Source organism: Parasteatoda tepidariorum, chromosome 10 (assembly GCF_982258835.1).
Source record: "Parasteatoda tepidariorum strain Cologne lab strain chromosome 10, Ptep-v5.0, whole genome shotgun sequence".
Lineage (NCBI taxonomy): Eukaryota > Metazoa > Arthropoda > Arachnida > Araneae > Theridiidae > Parasteatoda > Parasteatoda tepidariorum.
This window is the reverse complement of record NC_141764.1, coordinates 2,147,191-2,164,337: the sequence shown is the minus strand read 5'-3', so window position 1 is coordinate 2,164,337 and position 17,147 is coordinate 2,147,191. Positions and strand designations below refer to the sequence as shown.

The following is a 17,147-nucleotide window of genomic DNA, read 5'->3' as shown; positions in this document are numbered from 1 at the left end:
TACAAATCTAGCTTCACAATGGTTTAAAAAAAATCATAGCTGCTAACTCTACAGGATTTTCCAGTAGACCACTGGATTTCTCCTGGTCTACTGGTTTAATTAAAATTCTCACGGTTTTTGTACATTTTTGAAAATCCCCTAACATTAAGTAAGATTCTGAAAAAAATCCCTATTGAAATAGAATTTTTGTACATGCAAATTATTGTACAGATAATTGCCTGCTTGCTTCAATATTAAAATAAGTATATTATACATAATGAAGAGAACCTCATTTATGAAAATCAATCCAAAACTTTTTTTGTTTTGAAATGTTCAGTTTCTTTTTATTCAGAACTCTCTTTTTAAATTAATTTAAAAAATTTTAAACGATTTAAATGCCGGTTTAATTTTTGAAATGATGAGTGAACATTGGATAATATTTCAAGTATGTTTAAAGTCCATCGTGACTGGAAAATATTGCAGTTTTTCTATTTTCATGACTTAAAAAAAAAAAAATCCTTAAAATTCCTTATGTGTAAAATATTTAGTACATTGTGCAACAATTATCCTGAAATTTATATTATTTCGTAAAATCTACTTAAATTTTTTTTTTCCTGAAAAAGTACTGTTGTTTAGATTGTAGCGCAAGTTTATCAGTTGCGGTAAAATGAGGGCGCGTGTGTTTAGTTTCCATAGAAACCACCTAGTAGTACAAACGGTGTTGTTTTAGTGTGGAGGCTGCAATGAATGGATAAAGATGTATCGTCCTATGTCTGCCCAGACGAGGAACGAACACGTCATGCGGATGAGCGCCTCACGAAGGCTCTACAATGCTACTGATTCTCTAGAAAAACTTCGACTCCTCTGCCTGCAAAGGGGATCAACCGGTATACTTGCTATATCCAGGTATCTCTCTTATATTGGCTACTATATATTGCTATAAAGCACTATAAGGTTCTATGTAAAATCTTAATTATCAGGTGATACTCTATACAGATTTATTGTTTTTATGTGACTGTTTGCACTTGTTTACGATAGTGTATTCAATTGTTTAAATTGAACGATATGAATTGGACGATATATTATAGAAATATAGAATGTTTATTACATCAGGTATGTTAGTATATTATAATAAGCAGACTAAATTAATAGACGCACTCTAAGATTCTATGTAAAATCTTAATTATCAGGTGATACTCTATACAGCTTTATTGTTTTTATGTGACTGTTTGCACTTGTTTACGTTCGTGTATCAATGGGTTAAATTGAGCGATATAGAATATAAATTAGACGATACGTTATAGAAATATAGAATGTTTATTACATCAGGTATCATATTAGTGTATTGTAATAAGCAGACTACAATTAATAGATGCACTCTAAGATTCTATGTAAAATCTTAATTATCAGGCGATACTCTATACAGCTTTATTGTTTTTATGTGACTGTTTGCACTTGTTTACGTTCGTGTATCAATGGGTTAAATTGAGCGATATAGAATATAAATTAGACGATACGTTATAGAAATATAGAATGTTTATTACATCAGGTATCATATTAGTGTATTGTAATAAGCAGACTACAATTAATAGATGCACTCTAAGATTCTATGTAAAATCTTAATTATCAGGCGATACTATACAGATTTATTGTTTTTAAGCGGTTTAGCACTTGTTTGCGATCGTGTAACAATTACTTAAATTAGACTAATTAGTAATATAAAGTGGACGATTAGATAAATAAGACGATATATTATGTAAAGATAGAATATTTATTACGTAAGGTATTATATTATAATAATTAGACGCAGTATAAGATTCTATGTAAAATCTTAGTTATCAGGTGGTACTATTTATCTTTATTGTTTTTACGCTACTAAACCGATTTACACTTGTTTACATTCGTGTATCAATTATTTAACATTGTAAGACAATACGTTAAAAGTAAATACAAATAGGAAGTATATAAAGAATAAAAACACATTACATGTATGTTTAAAAGTATTGCATATAAACTTGTGCAATAATTAAAAAACTACAGTGTCTAATAATTTGGTCTAATATTTATAATATCATACCTGATGTAATAAATATTCTATATTTATCTAATAGATCGTCTAATTTATTCAACTGTCGAATTTATATTATATATCGTCTAATTTAACCCATTGATAGACTAACGTAAACAAGTGCAAACAGTCTGTGTAAAAACAATAAAGCTGTATAGAGTATCACCTGATAATTAAGATTTTACTTAGAATCTTAGAGTGCGTCTAGTAATTAGGCTATGTATGCTATATATATGCACTTGTGTATTTGCTATATGCTCCCTAAAGCAGTTAATTGCGTGTCTCATTCTATCAACTAATAGGATTTATTGACTTCATTCTTAAAATAAATGTTCCTTTTCATAATATTTCAAAACCTTTTTTGTTTTTAAATACAATACAGTCCCTATTATCAAAATCAGTGTAAACCATGACTCACTCGGATAAATCGAAAAATTCGTTTAAAGCGAAGAGTATAAAAAAAAGAAAAGAAGAGGTATAGATGTAATATATTTAACTGTAATAGAAAATTTATACCGCATAGAATTCATATTATAGTTAAAAATCTTACTTTAAAAGTTTTTACTTAAAAAAGACCTTCATCGTTTTTCAGTCCTGCAGTGGACTGATCGTTAAGACACGGTTCCCAGCAGATCACTGAAGTCAAGCATCACTGGCTACGGTCAGTGTGCGGTTGGGTGACCACTTGGATCAGTCTGCGTAGGGACCGAGGGTGTGCGGTATGGGTCCTCGTTAAACTGTGCTACCGTAAAGTTCTCGATTTCGCGCGCAGGTTGTCAGGCTATCGAAGCAGGGGTGCCAACCCCTCCGCGGAAGATCAAAATTGTGATGGCACGTCTTCGGATCATCCTCCGGGATGTTTCCCAGACCGTCGCCAATAGCCCATTGTGCAGCTCTAGTGCGACGTAAATTAACAACAACAATCATCGTTTTTCATTACTGTGGCGCTTTTCTGTCGCAATGTTTTTAGGGATAACGAAAAGGCTAGTACGGGACCCACCTCTGCTTCAGTAATGAAGAACCGAACTTTATGGAGGTATTTAAATTTTTCACCTCATTGTAAATAACAAGAAAATTGTCTGAACCTAAAATAAGCTATAAAGTCCCCTCCAATGATCTGATGAAATATCATTCTGTCCATTTCATTGATTTTCTGACAATTCCATCATACAGAATGCAGTTTTCTAATTATCATTTAGCTACGGAAAATTCATATCCTTGCTGATATTAGGGAGGAATTCAACTAAATTTTCGAAATGACGATGGCTCAATGAAGCCAATCAAAAGCCCGTATTTTTGTAAACACATCGCATTTTGCAATATGTTAAAAAAAAAAAAAAAAGACTTTCGATTGGCCAAATGTGTCTATCGTCATTGCGAAAATTTAGCTGAATTCCGCACTAGAAAGCCATGGATTTACGAAACATAGATTATGTTCATAGATGAATGAAGAAGCAAACATAAAACTGACGGATTTTACACTAAACTGATATTTTTTTTAAAAAAAGTTCATTAATGAAGGAAACCTAAAATAATCTTTCAATTCGATTTGGGTCCACCCTCTGATGCGGGGCCCGGGCCAACTGCCCCATATACCCCTGCCTTTATCAGGCTCCGGTAACCTCCTCCAAACATAAAATAAAGCTACGCCACTGCAAGGGATCGAGATCTTGGATTTGATTTTCCTGAGTGTTTAGAAAAGAAAATTTAGACTTTTTATTTGCCGGTAGTTTTAAAACTAATCTAGAACAAAAAAAAAAAAAAAAAAAAAATCTTTGATAGCTCGGTTAAAGAGGAAACTCGGATAATCAGGATTATAATTTTTAAAGTTTTTGGTGATCAACAAATGTATTGATTGTAGTCAGTGAATTTTTTTTTTTTTAGAATAAATGACATTATACTAAAGTAAATAAAGTACAGAAATGAACATACTATAGTTCTCTAAACAAAAACATCCTGCTCAGTGTCTAAACTCAAAATACACTGAGGATATTAGTTAATTCACACATTAGTTAAATAATCGTTAGAATGACCGATTCTTACTCTTTATTCAGCAAAGTAATAATTTTGTGGAAAACTACTAGAGATAACAATAAAAACTACCCTTTTAAATTTTTATCATATGATATTATATTAGCAATCAATTTGGTGATTGATTCTATCGAAAACTTTATTGATTTTAGTCACTAGTTTTCTTTTCTTCCTGTGAACACATGTAATACTAAAGTGAAAAACTACGTAAAATAAAATACAGAAATGGTTCGAAATTTAAACCTAAATGATAATTTATAAAATGAATTTAATATGCATAACACTAACGTATGATGGTACATGGTTTACACCGAGGACAAACAGTAAAAAAAAGGGCAAAAAGTGGTCACATCTCCCAAAAAAGAGAGTTCTTTCTAAATCTAGCAACTATGTTACATGTTTTAACAAAACATCTCCCAAATACCTAAAACAAATTTTCACTTCAAACTCACCAGAATTGCTTAATATCTTATGACATACCTCACAGATGCGAGCTCAGAAATTTTATAATTTATTTCTTTTATTTAAAACAAAATTATCTGAAAATATCGCCTCTCAGAATAAGCTGTAGTAAGCAGCTGTATACTTTCTAACCGGAAATAGAGCGGGTCAAGAACTCGAGATTGTTTTTGTTAACATTTACTAAGTTGAAACCAATATCCGTCCTTGGTTTTGGTGCCACCAATTTTTTTGAAAAGATACAAAATTTTTTACAGTGTAGGAAAATTTATTTATTGTCCATCAAATTAACCGATATAATCATTTAAAAAACAACCCCCCTTTTAAGAACAAACCAGCTCTATTTCTAGTTGACAAAGAGAAATATGATGAAATTTCCCTAAATAGCTGATAAGGAGTCAATGGTCATTTTCACCTTGTTTGTTCTTTGGTTCACAGACCTTTTGAAAGTGACCACACCTATTGGACCGCTGCCAATGTAATTGTTACCAAATGAGAGAATGAACCGACAATTGTTTCAAATTTAACATCTACTTTTTTTTTCTACTATTAGTTTCACACCCGCACTATATTCTTGTTCAATCTTTCATCAAAATACTTTTGTATTCATCCGCTCAAGTTCAAATACACTTTTTTTTAAAACTTGCTGTGGGTGACACTTGATGTTAATACAGTTATTTTTCAAATATTTAATTCATTCATTAAATAGGGATGAGCGAAAAACGAAATGGAATTTTCTGATGGGTTAAGCGTTAGTCATTGTTTTAAATTTTACTACAAGCGATTCAATCTACCACAAATATTAAAGATAACTTCAGTGATCATTTCTAACTTATTGCTGTATTTAAACAAAATATACATATATATAGTTTATGGCGCACGTTTAAATATTTAATTATTTTATATTCGCTGTGTCAGATAAATTCAATAAAGAACATTACGTGGTAACACGTGTAATCCATACTACCAAATTTATATTTCTATATTTGTCTGATACCACGCGCCTTTTTTTTCCAATTCTCCTACTACTAGTTATACAAACATATATATATATATATAGATAGATAGATAGATAGATAGATAGATAACGCATATGGAATTTTATATATATGTATGAAAGTCCCTATGCGTTTAATAATTAGTATGTTTCGCAACAATGTTTGCTAAATATACTATTCTTATTATATTATTTCGTAAAATCTACTGGATTTTGTTGGTATCTATGTAATTATCTTAATTCGAAAAAAGAAAGTATTTTAATTCGGAAAAAGTAAGTATTTAGAAATCATTTTAATTCGAAAAAAGAATGTATTTGAATTCGGAAAAAGAAAGTATCTAGAAAGTATATTAATTCGGAAAGAGAGAGGTTTTAGAAAGTATTTTAATACGGAAGAAGAAAGTATTTAGAAAGTATCTTAATTCAAGAAAAGAAAGTTTTTGGAAAGTATCTTAACTCAGAATTTTCCCATGACATATATATATATATATATATATATATATATATAGCGTCGTTGCCGAGTGGAAGGATTAAAACAGGTCATAGGTCGGGAAGGAGGGTACAAAATTTATTTATTAATTATTAGACAAGAGCAGTCATGAGAATGAGTAAAAGTGCACATGAAAAGTTGCGCTCCTTGGTTATATGTTAGGGAAAATCTTGCAAAGTAAAATCCGTAATGTGTCTTAATTTAGGGAAAGAGGGAAATCTTAGTAGTTGCTATTGGTTTATGAAATAGATCGAATGTTTCCCACACAGAGCAAAGGGAAAAATATCTTGCTCTTAATTAAATGCATACTTGAGCCAAAAATAGATTTAAGAACAGGATGTGGCTTATAAAAGTGTGAGAAAGTATTTCGATTAGAATAATTAATTAGGATGAAGTTTTATAGCAAAGAAACTAACATAAAAAGATTAATTGAAGCTTTTTATGTTACATATATATATATATATATATATATATATATATATATATATATATATATATATATATTATGAGCTGTCAACCCCCTAGCTTCCCAGAATATTTAAAGTAGTATCTAAATAATAACAATTTAGGTTAAGTACCTCTCTGCACAATTAATTAGGCTTCATTTACATGTTTGTGTGGTGAAAAAAAGTCATTCTTTTTCATTTAATTTATGAAATCAATCCTAAAATTTACAACCACTTTAAATATTCAAATAAAAATACCCCGATCAATTAGTAGAAGTTGGTAGGTACAGGAAACTGTGTGCTGACAAACTGTAAAAAAGCATACTGACCTTGAGACTTATATTTTTAAAACGAAAGGATTAAAATCTAATCCAACATACATCTTAAATATTTTGGAAAAAGGAAGGAAACAAGCAACGTAAGTCTTTTTTTTTTTTTTTAAATAAAATCACCCATTTGGAAAAAACATAATTTAAAAAAAAGGAAATCATTAATTTTTTCTCTTAGATCAAGATAATTAAAATCAATGAATTATTCTCAAATTTTTGACTGGGAGCTGGACTCATGTTTGTGAGAACGGGAATTCGAATCCATCCGGCCAAAGACTCCCCGTGTAGCAAATGGTGACTGGCGCACGTTGAATCTGTCGGGTCATAAAGTTTTCCATGTTCCCATAACAAATTATACCTCTGGGGGTATTGAATTGGAGATGGATCGTTCTCCGGTTCTGGTCAAAATTACAATCTGTGGATGAATGGGTTAGCCCTATAAATGGGTGTGGCAGAAGTCGAATTCTTGTCCGTAGATGGTGCCACTGGAAAACAAGAACAATCGCCCTCGTCCTTAATGGACAATACATTCTCAAATTTTGCAGTTTTTTTTTTATGCCTGCAAAATCGAAAATTGTCACCTTTCAAATTTACTGCAAATTGTTCTTGAAAAATCTTCATCATAGAGATGAACAGTTATGTTTGCAGGTTGTTCAGACGAATGGATGATAATGGCAACGGGATGTTGAGCCTAGAAGAGTTCAGGAAAGGTATTTACGAGTCCGGGATGTCGGCTGACGAAGCAGACGAACTCTTCCACAGATTCGACGTCGACGAATCCGGTCTCATCAGCTACGAGGAATTCCTACGTGCTCTCAGGGTAAACTCTTCTAATTTGTATTTTTTCTTTTTTAAATATTTGTAGCCGATGTTTAGAGGATTTTTGGATTTATGATTAGGATTATGAAGATTTATTGATTAGTTTCTCCCAAGTTAAATTTTTGATGGTTTTCTATGGATGGACACACATATCTTGAAAGTAACCATCAATAATTCCATCATGAACCAACCATCATAAATAACCACGTAAGAATTCGGACTCATTTATGATGGTCCAACATCAAAATAGCAGCTTGTTTTGATGTTGAACCGTCACGAATTTCCAGCATAGTATCTTAGAAATCAAATGTTTGAACGATCCATCATTCAAATGTAGGATTTCGGACCGAGTAGTTTTGATGATATATTACTGAGAACCAACAAGAATTCCCATTAAACCGCCATGGAAATCTTTAGTTGGAACCATTACGGATCATGACGGATAGTTGGTTTATGAGAATCAAATTTCTCTTGATGGTTGACCCTCGGAGTATTAAAGTAGCATTTTCCACCATGCAGGGCCGGATTAACCTATAGGCACACTAGGCACGTGCCTAGGGCCTACGAAAATATTGGGAGAAAAAAATTTGTTGACAAAAAAAAATTAGCTTTAAAAACAACAAGTGTATTTTGCACAAAATTATGAAGATACAAATAAAAATATAATATTTTTCGGAAATAAATTATTTTGCAGAATCTTATGATCTAATATATTACTTTTTTGCGATTTTTGGATTCAACGAAATCTTGTGTTATGCTGTCGAATTCCAAACTACGCAAAATGTCGTTTTCAAATTAAAATACATATTAATAAAAATGTTAAAAAAAATATTCAAGAAAATTTTAGCATATATTTTGAAAAGAGGGGAGAAATGGGGGAAGGAGGGCCCAAAAACGGCTGTGCCTAGGGCCTACGAAAGGTATAATCCGGCTCTGCCACCACGGAATGATGGAAGTTTGTTGGCATATCAAAAACCATGAACCATGGGAAATGTTGGATGATGGTGACCATAAAATGATGTCGAACCATCATGAATCGCACTGAAACCATCAAATTTTTGACTTGGGCTTGCAATTATGAACCCAATCCAGAAGGGAAAAAACTAGTTGAGAAGGACAAACTAGCTTTTTGATCTGAGAAAGCTATCACAGGTGGCAAAAGGAACTGGCGTTGCAGCTGAATTTGTATAGATGGCTGACCGTGTAGAGCTGATGGTTGTGCTACTGCTTCCCATCGCCTTTGCTCTTCATCCAATTTTATTATCAATTGAAAGCCTTCTTTCAATTTAACTTTCAACGAAATCGGAAGACTCCGCCAGCATGCTACCCCCAAACAAATGGTGCTATTTTACGCAAATATACCAAGGGATAACAAACCTTATATTTGAGCCTGGTTGGTAGGGCACTGAGCTCATGAGTTCGCGGGTTCGATTCCAGCCGGCCGTGGCTGGTGCACGCTAAATCTGTCGAGTCACAATGTCCTCCATGTTCCCATAACAAATCGTACCTCTGGGGGTACTGATCCATCTTGTGGATTGGTTCTAAATGACAAAGCTACGAAGTTGGAGATGAGTAGTCGTCAGCCCAAAATTGGGTCGGCTGTTCAGCGACGATTATAAAATAAAATGAAACAAATCAATAAAAGAAGAGTTTTGTAATTTTTGTATTTTGGAAATGTTTAACAAAACGAAATTATAATAATGAAGAAACTTATAGTGTGTTCAACGGTTATTTAAAAAAAAATACCTTATACTTTATTTATGCTGAATATGTACAGTCCCTCACCAAATTATTCGACGCATTTTATCTAAAATCTTAATTATCAGGTGATACTGATTTATCGTTTTTACGCAACTAAAACCGGTTTGCACTCGTTAACGTTCGTGTTTCGATGAAATGAGTCGTTACACAATACAAATTCGACGATTGGTTCAAATTAAACCATATATTATATAAATATAGATTTTTTATTATATCAGGAATTATATTAGTATATTATAATAATTAGATCTAATTATGAGACGCACTGTAGTTTCTTATTAATAATGACATGTTTTGCACGAGTTTATAGGCAATACTTTTATATTTAAACAGACATGTAATGGGGTTTTTATTCAGGAAATTTTTTATATACTTCCTATTTGTATTTATTTTTAACGTATTGCATTACAATGTTAAACAATTGATACATGAACGTAAACAAGTACAAACCGGTTTCAGTCGTGTAAAAACAATACAGCTGCATAGTATGACCTGATAATTATAATCATATAGTGCTTCCAATAATTGGGCCAGTTACTGTATTCATTTTGAAATGTTGGAGAATAATCTATTAATGTGTTTTTGTAGCCTAAAATGTCTGGGAGCAGAGTTGAGATTGTGGAGAAGGCCTTCAAGAAGTTGGACAGAACAGGTGACGGAATAGTGACCTATCACGACCTCAAAGATGTCTACAATGTCCACTACCATCCATTCTACCAGAACGGTCAAATGTCAGAAAAAGAACTTTTTCTCAGGTTTCTTACCAACTTTGAGGTCGGCGGAAATCCAGACGGAACAGTAAGTTTTTTTTTTCTTCTCTCTTTCACTGCACAGGCAGAAATAGAACGAATAAAACAGCAAAAAAATATATACTACAAAAGCACGTTTATTCAGGGATTAATTACAGTTATTTTTTTTTCTAACTTTTCAAAACATTTTGATGGTTTCAGTGCGGTTCATGATGGTCACCATTATCCAACATTTTCCATTATGCGTTCATGGTTTAGATATGCCAACAAATTTCCATCATTCCATGCTGGAAAATGCTACTTTAATACTATGATGGTTAACCATCAAGAGAAATTTGATTCTCTTGATGGCTAACCATCGAGAGAAGTTTGATTCTCATGGACCAACAGCCGATAACGATCGGTGATGGTCCATGATGGTTCGAACTATGCACTTCCATGAATATATAAGGGAAATTCGTTTGATTCTCAGGACTATACAATCAAAATATTTACCCCCACAATCCATGATGATTCCAACTATTCTTTTTCTTGATGGTTTACTGGGAATTCTTGTTGATTCTCAGAAATATACTATCAAAACAATTTCGTTCTTTTTTTTTATGTTGGACCATAATAAATCATTCCAAATTCCTACATTGTTATGATGGTGGTTCATGATTGTGCCAACATTTGATTTCTAAGATACTATGATGGAAATTCGTGATGGTTAAACATGAACAAACCATCAAATCAAGTTGCTCTTCTAATGTTGGACCATCATGAATTGGACAGAATTCCTACATTGAGGTGATATGTTGGTTACCGTCAAAAAATATAATGGTTCATGATGGAATTATGGATGGTTACCATCAAGAGTGCATTGGTCCATCAATTGGAAAATCATCGGAAATTTTTACTTGGATTTACTCCTCGTAATGGTTCGATATGAGCAACTTTTGCTATATGGGCTCAATGCTGCCGAACCGCCATCTGCTAAAAAAAACTCTGGTACCTCCTGACGACGTCAGCTTCGGTTGTCATTATTATATTTTTCATAATTCCATTGTTTTCTCCTTTGTTTAAAAGAAGCTTTTCATCTTCATAAAATGTCAATCATGAATGCTTACGAAATGCATGTTAAAAGTACTAGATTTTAATTTATATGTTATGTGAGTATATGTAAGCTGTAAGTTAGAGCTTGCATCATCGGTTTCTATGGTTATATTATTGAACAAAATTTTTGTGCAAAATATGTTTTTTTTGTTGTAAAAATGGAGTCAGAATAATTTTATTTCAGTTTTTAGGTAGTAGTTTTTTGTGTAGATCGACTCAGAATACTGCAATTTCTGGTAGAGTCTCTTAAAAATGGAAACAAATTATGGCTGGATAATTTGTTTGCCTTATAATAATTTTTTTTTTTTTTTTTTTGGGGGGGGGAATTACATTCACTTTTATTACCGTAAACATCGAGTCTACCCATTTTTTCAGTTTGTCAACTTTCAAGTGGTCAAACTTTTGTAAATATTAAAGAAAAAAGGCTTTTGATAGGTGTTTTGGAATCGCTATTTATCCCTCTTTAAAGCTGTGAAATCGATTTTAGAAAATATTAACAGTTACGCTGTTACTGTATATTTTTATAGAACTGCTGACAAATCTCTCGTATGGGGCGAGTCTACCCATTCTACTAAAATGAATGTTAACATTGTAAATAATCAAATTTTACTATTAAATTGTTATTTTAGTTACTATATAGGATATTTATGAAGTAAAATTCATAACTTTATTATATATTCCATTTATTTTATTCATAAAATAACACAAATTGAGTATTTGATCGATTATCACATTTTGATCACAGTTTTGTTTTTATAATCATTAACATTATAAAATAACATTTTTTTCTGATTATTGTTGATAAAAATAAATTGAAATTAATATAAATTTACAATTAAATAATTAATAAATAATAATAATTAAAGATTATTAACAAAATCGAAATTCAAACATTGGGAATCATGAAAAATCCTTTTCCCATTCTTTTGGGAGGTAATAATAATTTATAAATAATAATTTATTTAGCTTGCATTAAATAAAAAAAGTTAATTTTGTAATATAAAAATTGAAAAAATAGGTAAAATAAACATATTTTACATTTACATTTATATTTAACCTATAAATTTTCTTATTAATGATAAATTTATCAATGCAGAATTAAAATAATATACTCAAATTCTTTTAAAATGACTTAATTTTAATATAAACAAAGTTCTAAATTATATTATTATGCTTTATTAAAACTAAATACGAATGGGTAGACTTGCCCCGCGAATTCTGGCTTTTTGTTTACAACAGCAAAACTTACATTCTTTTTGTTTTTTTTCATATAAAATTAATGTAATCTTAGTCTTAGATAAGTTTATCACTTAACCAAAGTGAAAATAGTAATAATAATAATATACTTACGGAGCACCAACTAAATGTTTGCTGATTTTCAATACAAATCTCTCAAAAGACGTTTGAACAGGTCGGTTAAAAAGACACCAAATAAATAAAAACGGATCAAACTACTACAGTGCCATCTTCCTTAGAGTCTGAACTAAGTCCTCCGTCGGTAAAAAATTTTTTCTTTGCAATTTAAAATAGTGAAAATTAAATAAAACTAGAATGGGTAGACTCGCCCCGGTTTACGGTACGTTAAAATATGGTATAAAACTAAAAGGAATTCACATGGTTTTAAGGAATTACTGAAAATTTATTTAAGATTTACTCAATTTTTTATTCATTACAAATCAAACGTTGGTCTATTTAAAAGTAATAATACGCCTCGCGTTGATATTTCCACAATGACTCTAAACATTGAAAATTCTCGTGCTGCACTTCCTTTTTTTTTAAAAGAAGGTTTTGAATTTTATTTTCACACTCGAAAATGGAAATTTTACAAAAGCTCACGTGAAATATTCATTGGTTTAAACTAGACGTCGTGATTTTCTTCACATTTTCACGACTTAGTTTCGTTCATAAGTGATAAGAGTTGCGGCAGGTAGGTGCAAAAAAATGTATTTGTACGAAGTTGTAAACATTAAAAATGAAACACAAATTAACTTGTTTCATTTTATTTTATAACCGTCGTTGAACAGCCGACTCGATTTTTTGGGATTACGACTATTTATGATCAACTCCGTAGCTTTGAATGTTGACCCCAATTCAAAAGACAAGAGAATTGGATCTAGTATTGGGAGAAATTCACCTTCGTGGTGGACTCTTTGATGGAACTAACTTGCATTTACGTTGCATGGTGAAGGAAACCACGAGAATCTTTCCTCAGTTAGCCCGATGACAAGGGGACACATGATCCTTCTACCACTAAAGATATTTTACGTCAGTACTGTTCTTGGTGCAAACCGGATTCGAATTCTCTGACACCCACCACGACTCAATTTTATAAAAATTCAGGGATTGACCACAGGGTTAACATGAAGCTCTTGTGTCACTCAATTCCTAAGCATCACACAATTACGCATGGCACGCTTTGACGCAGACGGGACACTCTAATAAAAACCAAAAATATATTTCGGTATTTTTTTTATCATTAAAAACTGTCTGTATATACAGGGTGATTCTAAAAAGATGGGAAAAATTTTAGGAAATTATAATACACACCCAGACAAACAATTTTTATCAAAGAATGCAAGATCGAAAACAAAACCCAAAACCGCTAGAGGGCGTCAAAGTTTATGTTCTTATATGAGGCAAAAACACACAAAGAACGATGAAGTTCAGTTATAAAAGCAAATTTAATGGCATGTGATTACAATAAGTGTTCAAAACAGTGGCCGGCAGCGGCTATGCTGGTACAACGGCGAAGAAAAGATCGCCGAACTTTCCCTGCAGCGGCCGAAAGCTTGGCGACAAATAACGTAGCGCAGTAACTCGCAATAGGAATGGAGCTTTCTCGTTTGCATGAAAAAACTTTCCAAATGAGCCTGCACCTTTGCGTTTTGTTTTCGACCATGCATTCTTTGATAAAAATTGTTTGTCTGGGTGTGTACTATCACTTCTTAAAATTTTTCCCATCTTTTTAGAATCACCCTGTATATATATATATATATATATATATATATATATATATATATATATATATATATATATATATATATATATATATATATATATATATATATATATATATATATATATATATATATATATATATATATATATATATATATATATATATAAAAGAAATTTAAATTTTTTTTTCTCTTTATATTCAACAGGGTGCGTAGCGTTTTTAAAAAGTGCTTAAGGTGCTTATTTTCGTTTTTTAAAAGCCTTTAAAGGTGCTTTTTTTCATTCGGTGTTTTTAAAAAGTGATTAATTTTCCCTTTTTCAAAATGAGATTTATCCTCAACTGTGTAGATTTTCGCTTCAAATCATGTTAAAAGACGCAGTTTACATTGTTCTATTCAACGTTTTCATAATTAATTCAACCCCATCTATTTCGGCGTATAGTCTGTCCGTAGAGTATGAAAACGCCATTCGTTTTACATGATTCTAAATTTCATGATTTTTGACAATTGTCAAAAACAACGACAAAAAGTTTTTTTTTTTGACATGACGGTTAAAGCAAGATAAAACCGTCGATTGTCAAAAACTTTCCAACCCTGCCTAGTTATGATATCTCTTAAAGTACTTAAAAATAGTTTTTTGAGTGCTTGAAAAGTGCTTATTTTTTGTTGAATAATTTGTCTACGCACCCTGTTTAAAAGTTTATCAATAATTGATTTTTAAACTTAAGACACTTCAACGCTGAGTACTGTTTGTTTCTCTTAGATATAAATAAGTACAAATAAGTATTCGTATCGGTCAGCCATCGCCGGGATTCGAACACGGGTCACCTCATTGGGAGGCAAGCGCTCTGAACTATCGTGGCTCAAAGTTAATGAAATGAAAGAATACAAAAGTAAATGTGTGGGGAATTATTATCGACTATGTCAACCTTCATCTATCAAAAGGTACCTCATGATAGAATCAAGTTAGCATGTCTTATATACTAGTGAATTGGTATTCAATATTTATAGTGGTAGTAATGAAAATGGAAATTGTTAAATGAACCGAATGTTTAAGACAGACTACGTGTTGTCATTTATACTATAATATAATTTAATTTCAGGTAACGAAAGAGGAGTTTATGGATTATTATAATGGAGTGAGTGCAAGCATTGATGAAGACGCCTATTTTGATTTAATGATAAGACTTGCATGGAAACTCTGACATTCACTCCATAGTGTCCACACAATGTAAGTCAAAGTTTGAAGGCCAAATGTTTCCTTTCAAAGAAGAACATTTATAGACACTCACCGACACTTGGTACAAATATTAGGGGGACAGGAATGTCGTTTCGGTGCATTCGATATTCGTTAGTCTTAAAAGCAAATTCATTTTTTTCTCGATCCATTTAGATACATTTTGGATCCGTTGTTGCTGACGAGGATGAATACATTATTGATTAAAAATAAATTGTTGGTGACAAATATCGAACGCACCGAAACGACATTACTTTCCGGTCCTCCTAGTAAAAATAAAAGTTCTGTTGTTAGCTAAGAGAAATTATTTATTGTTAAGAATGCTGACTAGGTTATTTTAAGTTCAGTCCGATACTTGTTTCGAGAAAGAAAAACTTCTATTGAAGAACACTAAAATTTCACGTACACTAAAAAGTTATAATTTTGAGTATCGACAGGAAAAATACGGAGAGTCACTTGTATCTAAAACGGATGCTTCATGACCCGATATGAAGCTTGAGATACTGAAATATTATTAGATTCTGGTGATCTTTTTTTCTGTTGCAAATGTGTTTTCCAAGTGCTGTTTTCAAAATGAATTTTAACTGTGTGTGTATCGCCTTGTAATTGCATCTCTTGTCATGATATATTTCATTATTAGTTGTTTCAAATTAAATTCAGCTCCCTAAAGAAGAAGGAAAGTGGTTTATGACAGAGAATGAAAAATAATATGTGTTATTCAAGGATCAAACAGTGCTTTCAGTCATTTTAAAAATCCATGATTCCACCTAAATGAGTTTTCTAAACTAAACTCCAGCCCAAGAGGGCCAAGGCCTACTGTGCCCATCTCAGTTTTCTTGACTCTGGGATGCAGGAGCAGATGTTACGATCAGGTGGTCAGCCGAACGCGGAACCCCCAGTGTTCAGTTCCCGAACATGCTTGGTACTCATTTATCGACCCACTGAAGGGATGAAAGGCTGAGTCAACCTAGCCCGGCCCGAGGATCGAACCAGGACCTGTGGCACGACAGCGCGAAGCGCTGCCGCTCAGCCACCGGGCGTCAAAATGAGTTTTCACATTGTTTATTTATTTTTTAATAAAGAAAGAAAAGAAAAATAATGTGTGTTATTCAAAGATCGAACATTGTTTTCAACCATTTTAAAATCCATGATTCCCCCTAAATGAGTTTTCACATTGTTTATTTATTTTTTAATAAAGAAAGAAAAGAAAAATAATGTGTGTTATGCAAAGATCGAACATTGTTTTCAACCATTTTAAAATCCATGATTCCCCCTAAATGAGTTTTCACATTGTTTATTTATTTTTTAATAAAGAAAGAAAAGAAAAATAGTGTGTGTTAATCAAAGATCGAACATTGTTTTCAGCCATTTTAAAATCCATGATTCCACCTAAATGAGTTTTCATATTATTTATTTATTTTTTAATGTAGAAAGAAAAGAAAAATAATATGTGTTATTCAAAGATCGAACATTGTTTTCAACCATTTTAAAATCCATGATTCCACCTAAATGAGTTTTCATATTGTTTATTTATTTTTTAATAAAGAAAGAAAAGAAAAATAATGTGTGTTATTCAAAGATCGAACAGTGTTTTCAGTCATTTTATAATCCATGATTCCACCTAAATGAGTTTTCATATTGTTTATTTTTTTTTTAATATAGAGAGAAAGAAAAAATTATGTGTGTTATTCAATGATCGAACATTGTTTTCAGCCATTTTAAAATCCATG

The 17,147-nt window shown here is 31.7% G+C and overlaps 1 protein-coding gene across 1 annotated transcript; it reads left to right on the top strand.

Annotated features, from left to right (window-relative positions):
* The first annotated feature begins 651 nt into the window (after window positions 1–651).
* LOC107450840 (calcyphosin-like protein) lies at window positions 652–16,600 on the top strand. Its single transcript, XM_087153981.1, has 4 exons — window positions 652–885; window positions 7,448–7,619; window positions 9,968–10,177; window positions 15,284–16,600. The coding sequence occupies exons 1-4, from the start codon at window positions 737–739 to the stop codon at window positions 15,383–15,385; spliced, it is 633 nt and encodes a 210-aa protein (XP_087010107.1). The 5' UTR covers window positions 652–736; the 3' UTR covers window positions 15,386–16,600.
* Window positions 16,601–17,147: the final 547 nt, after the last annotated feature.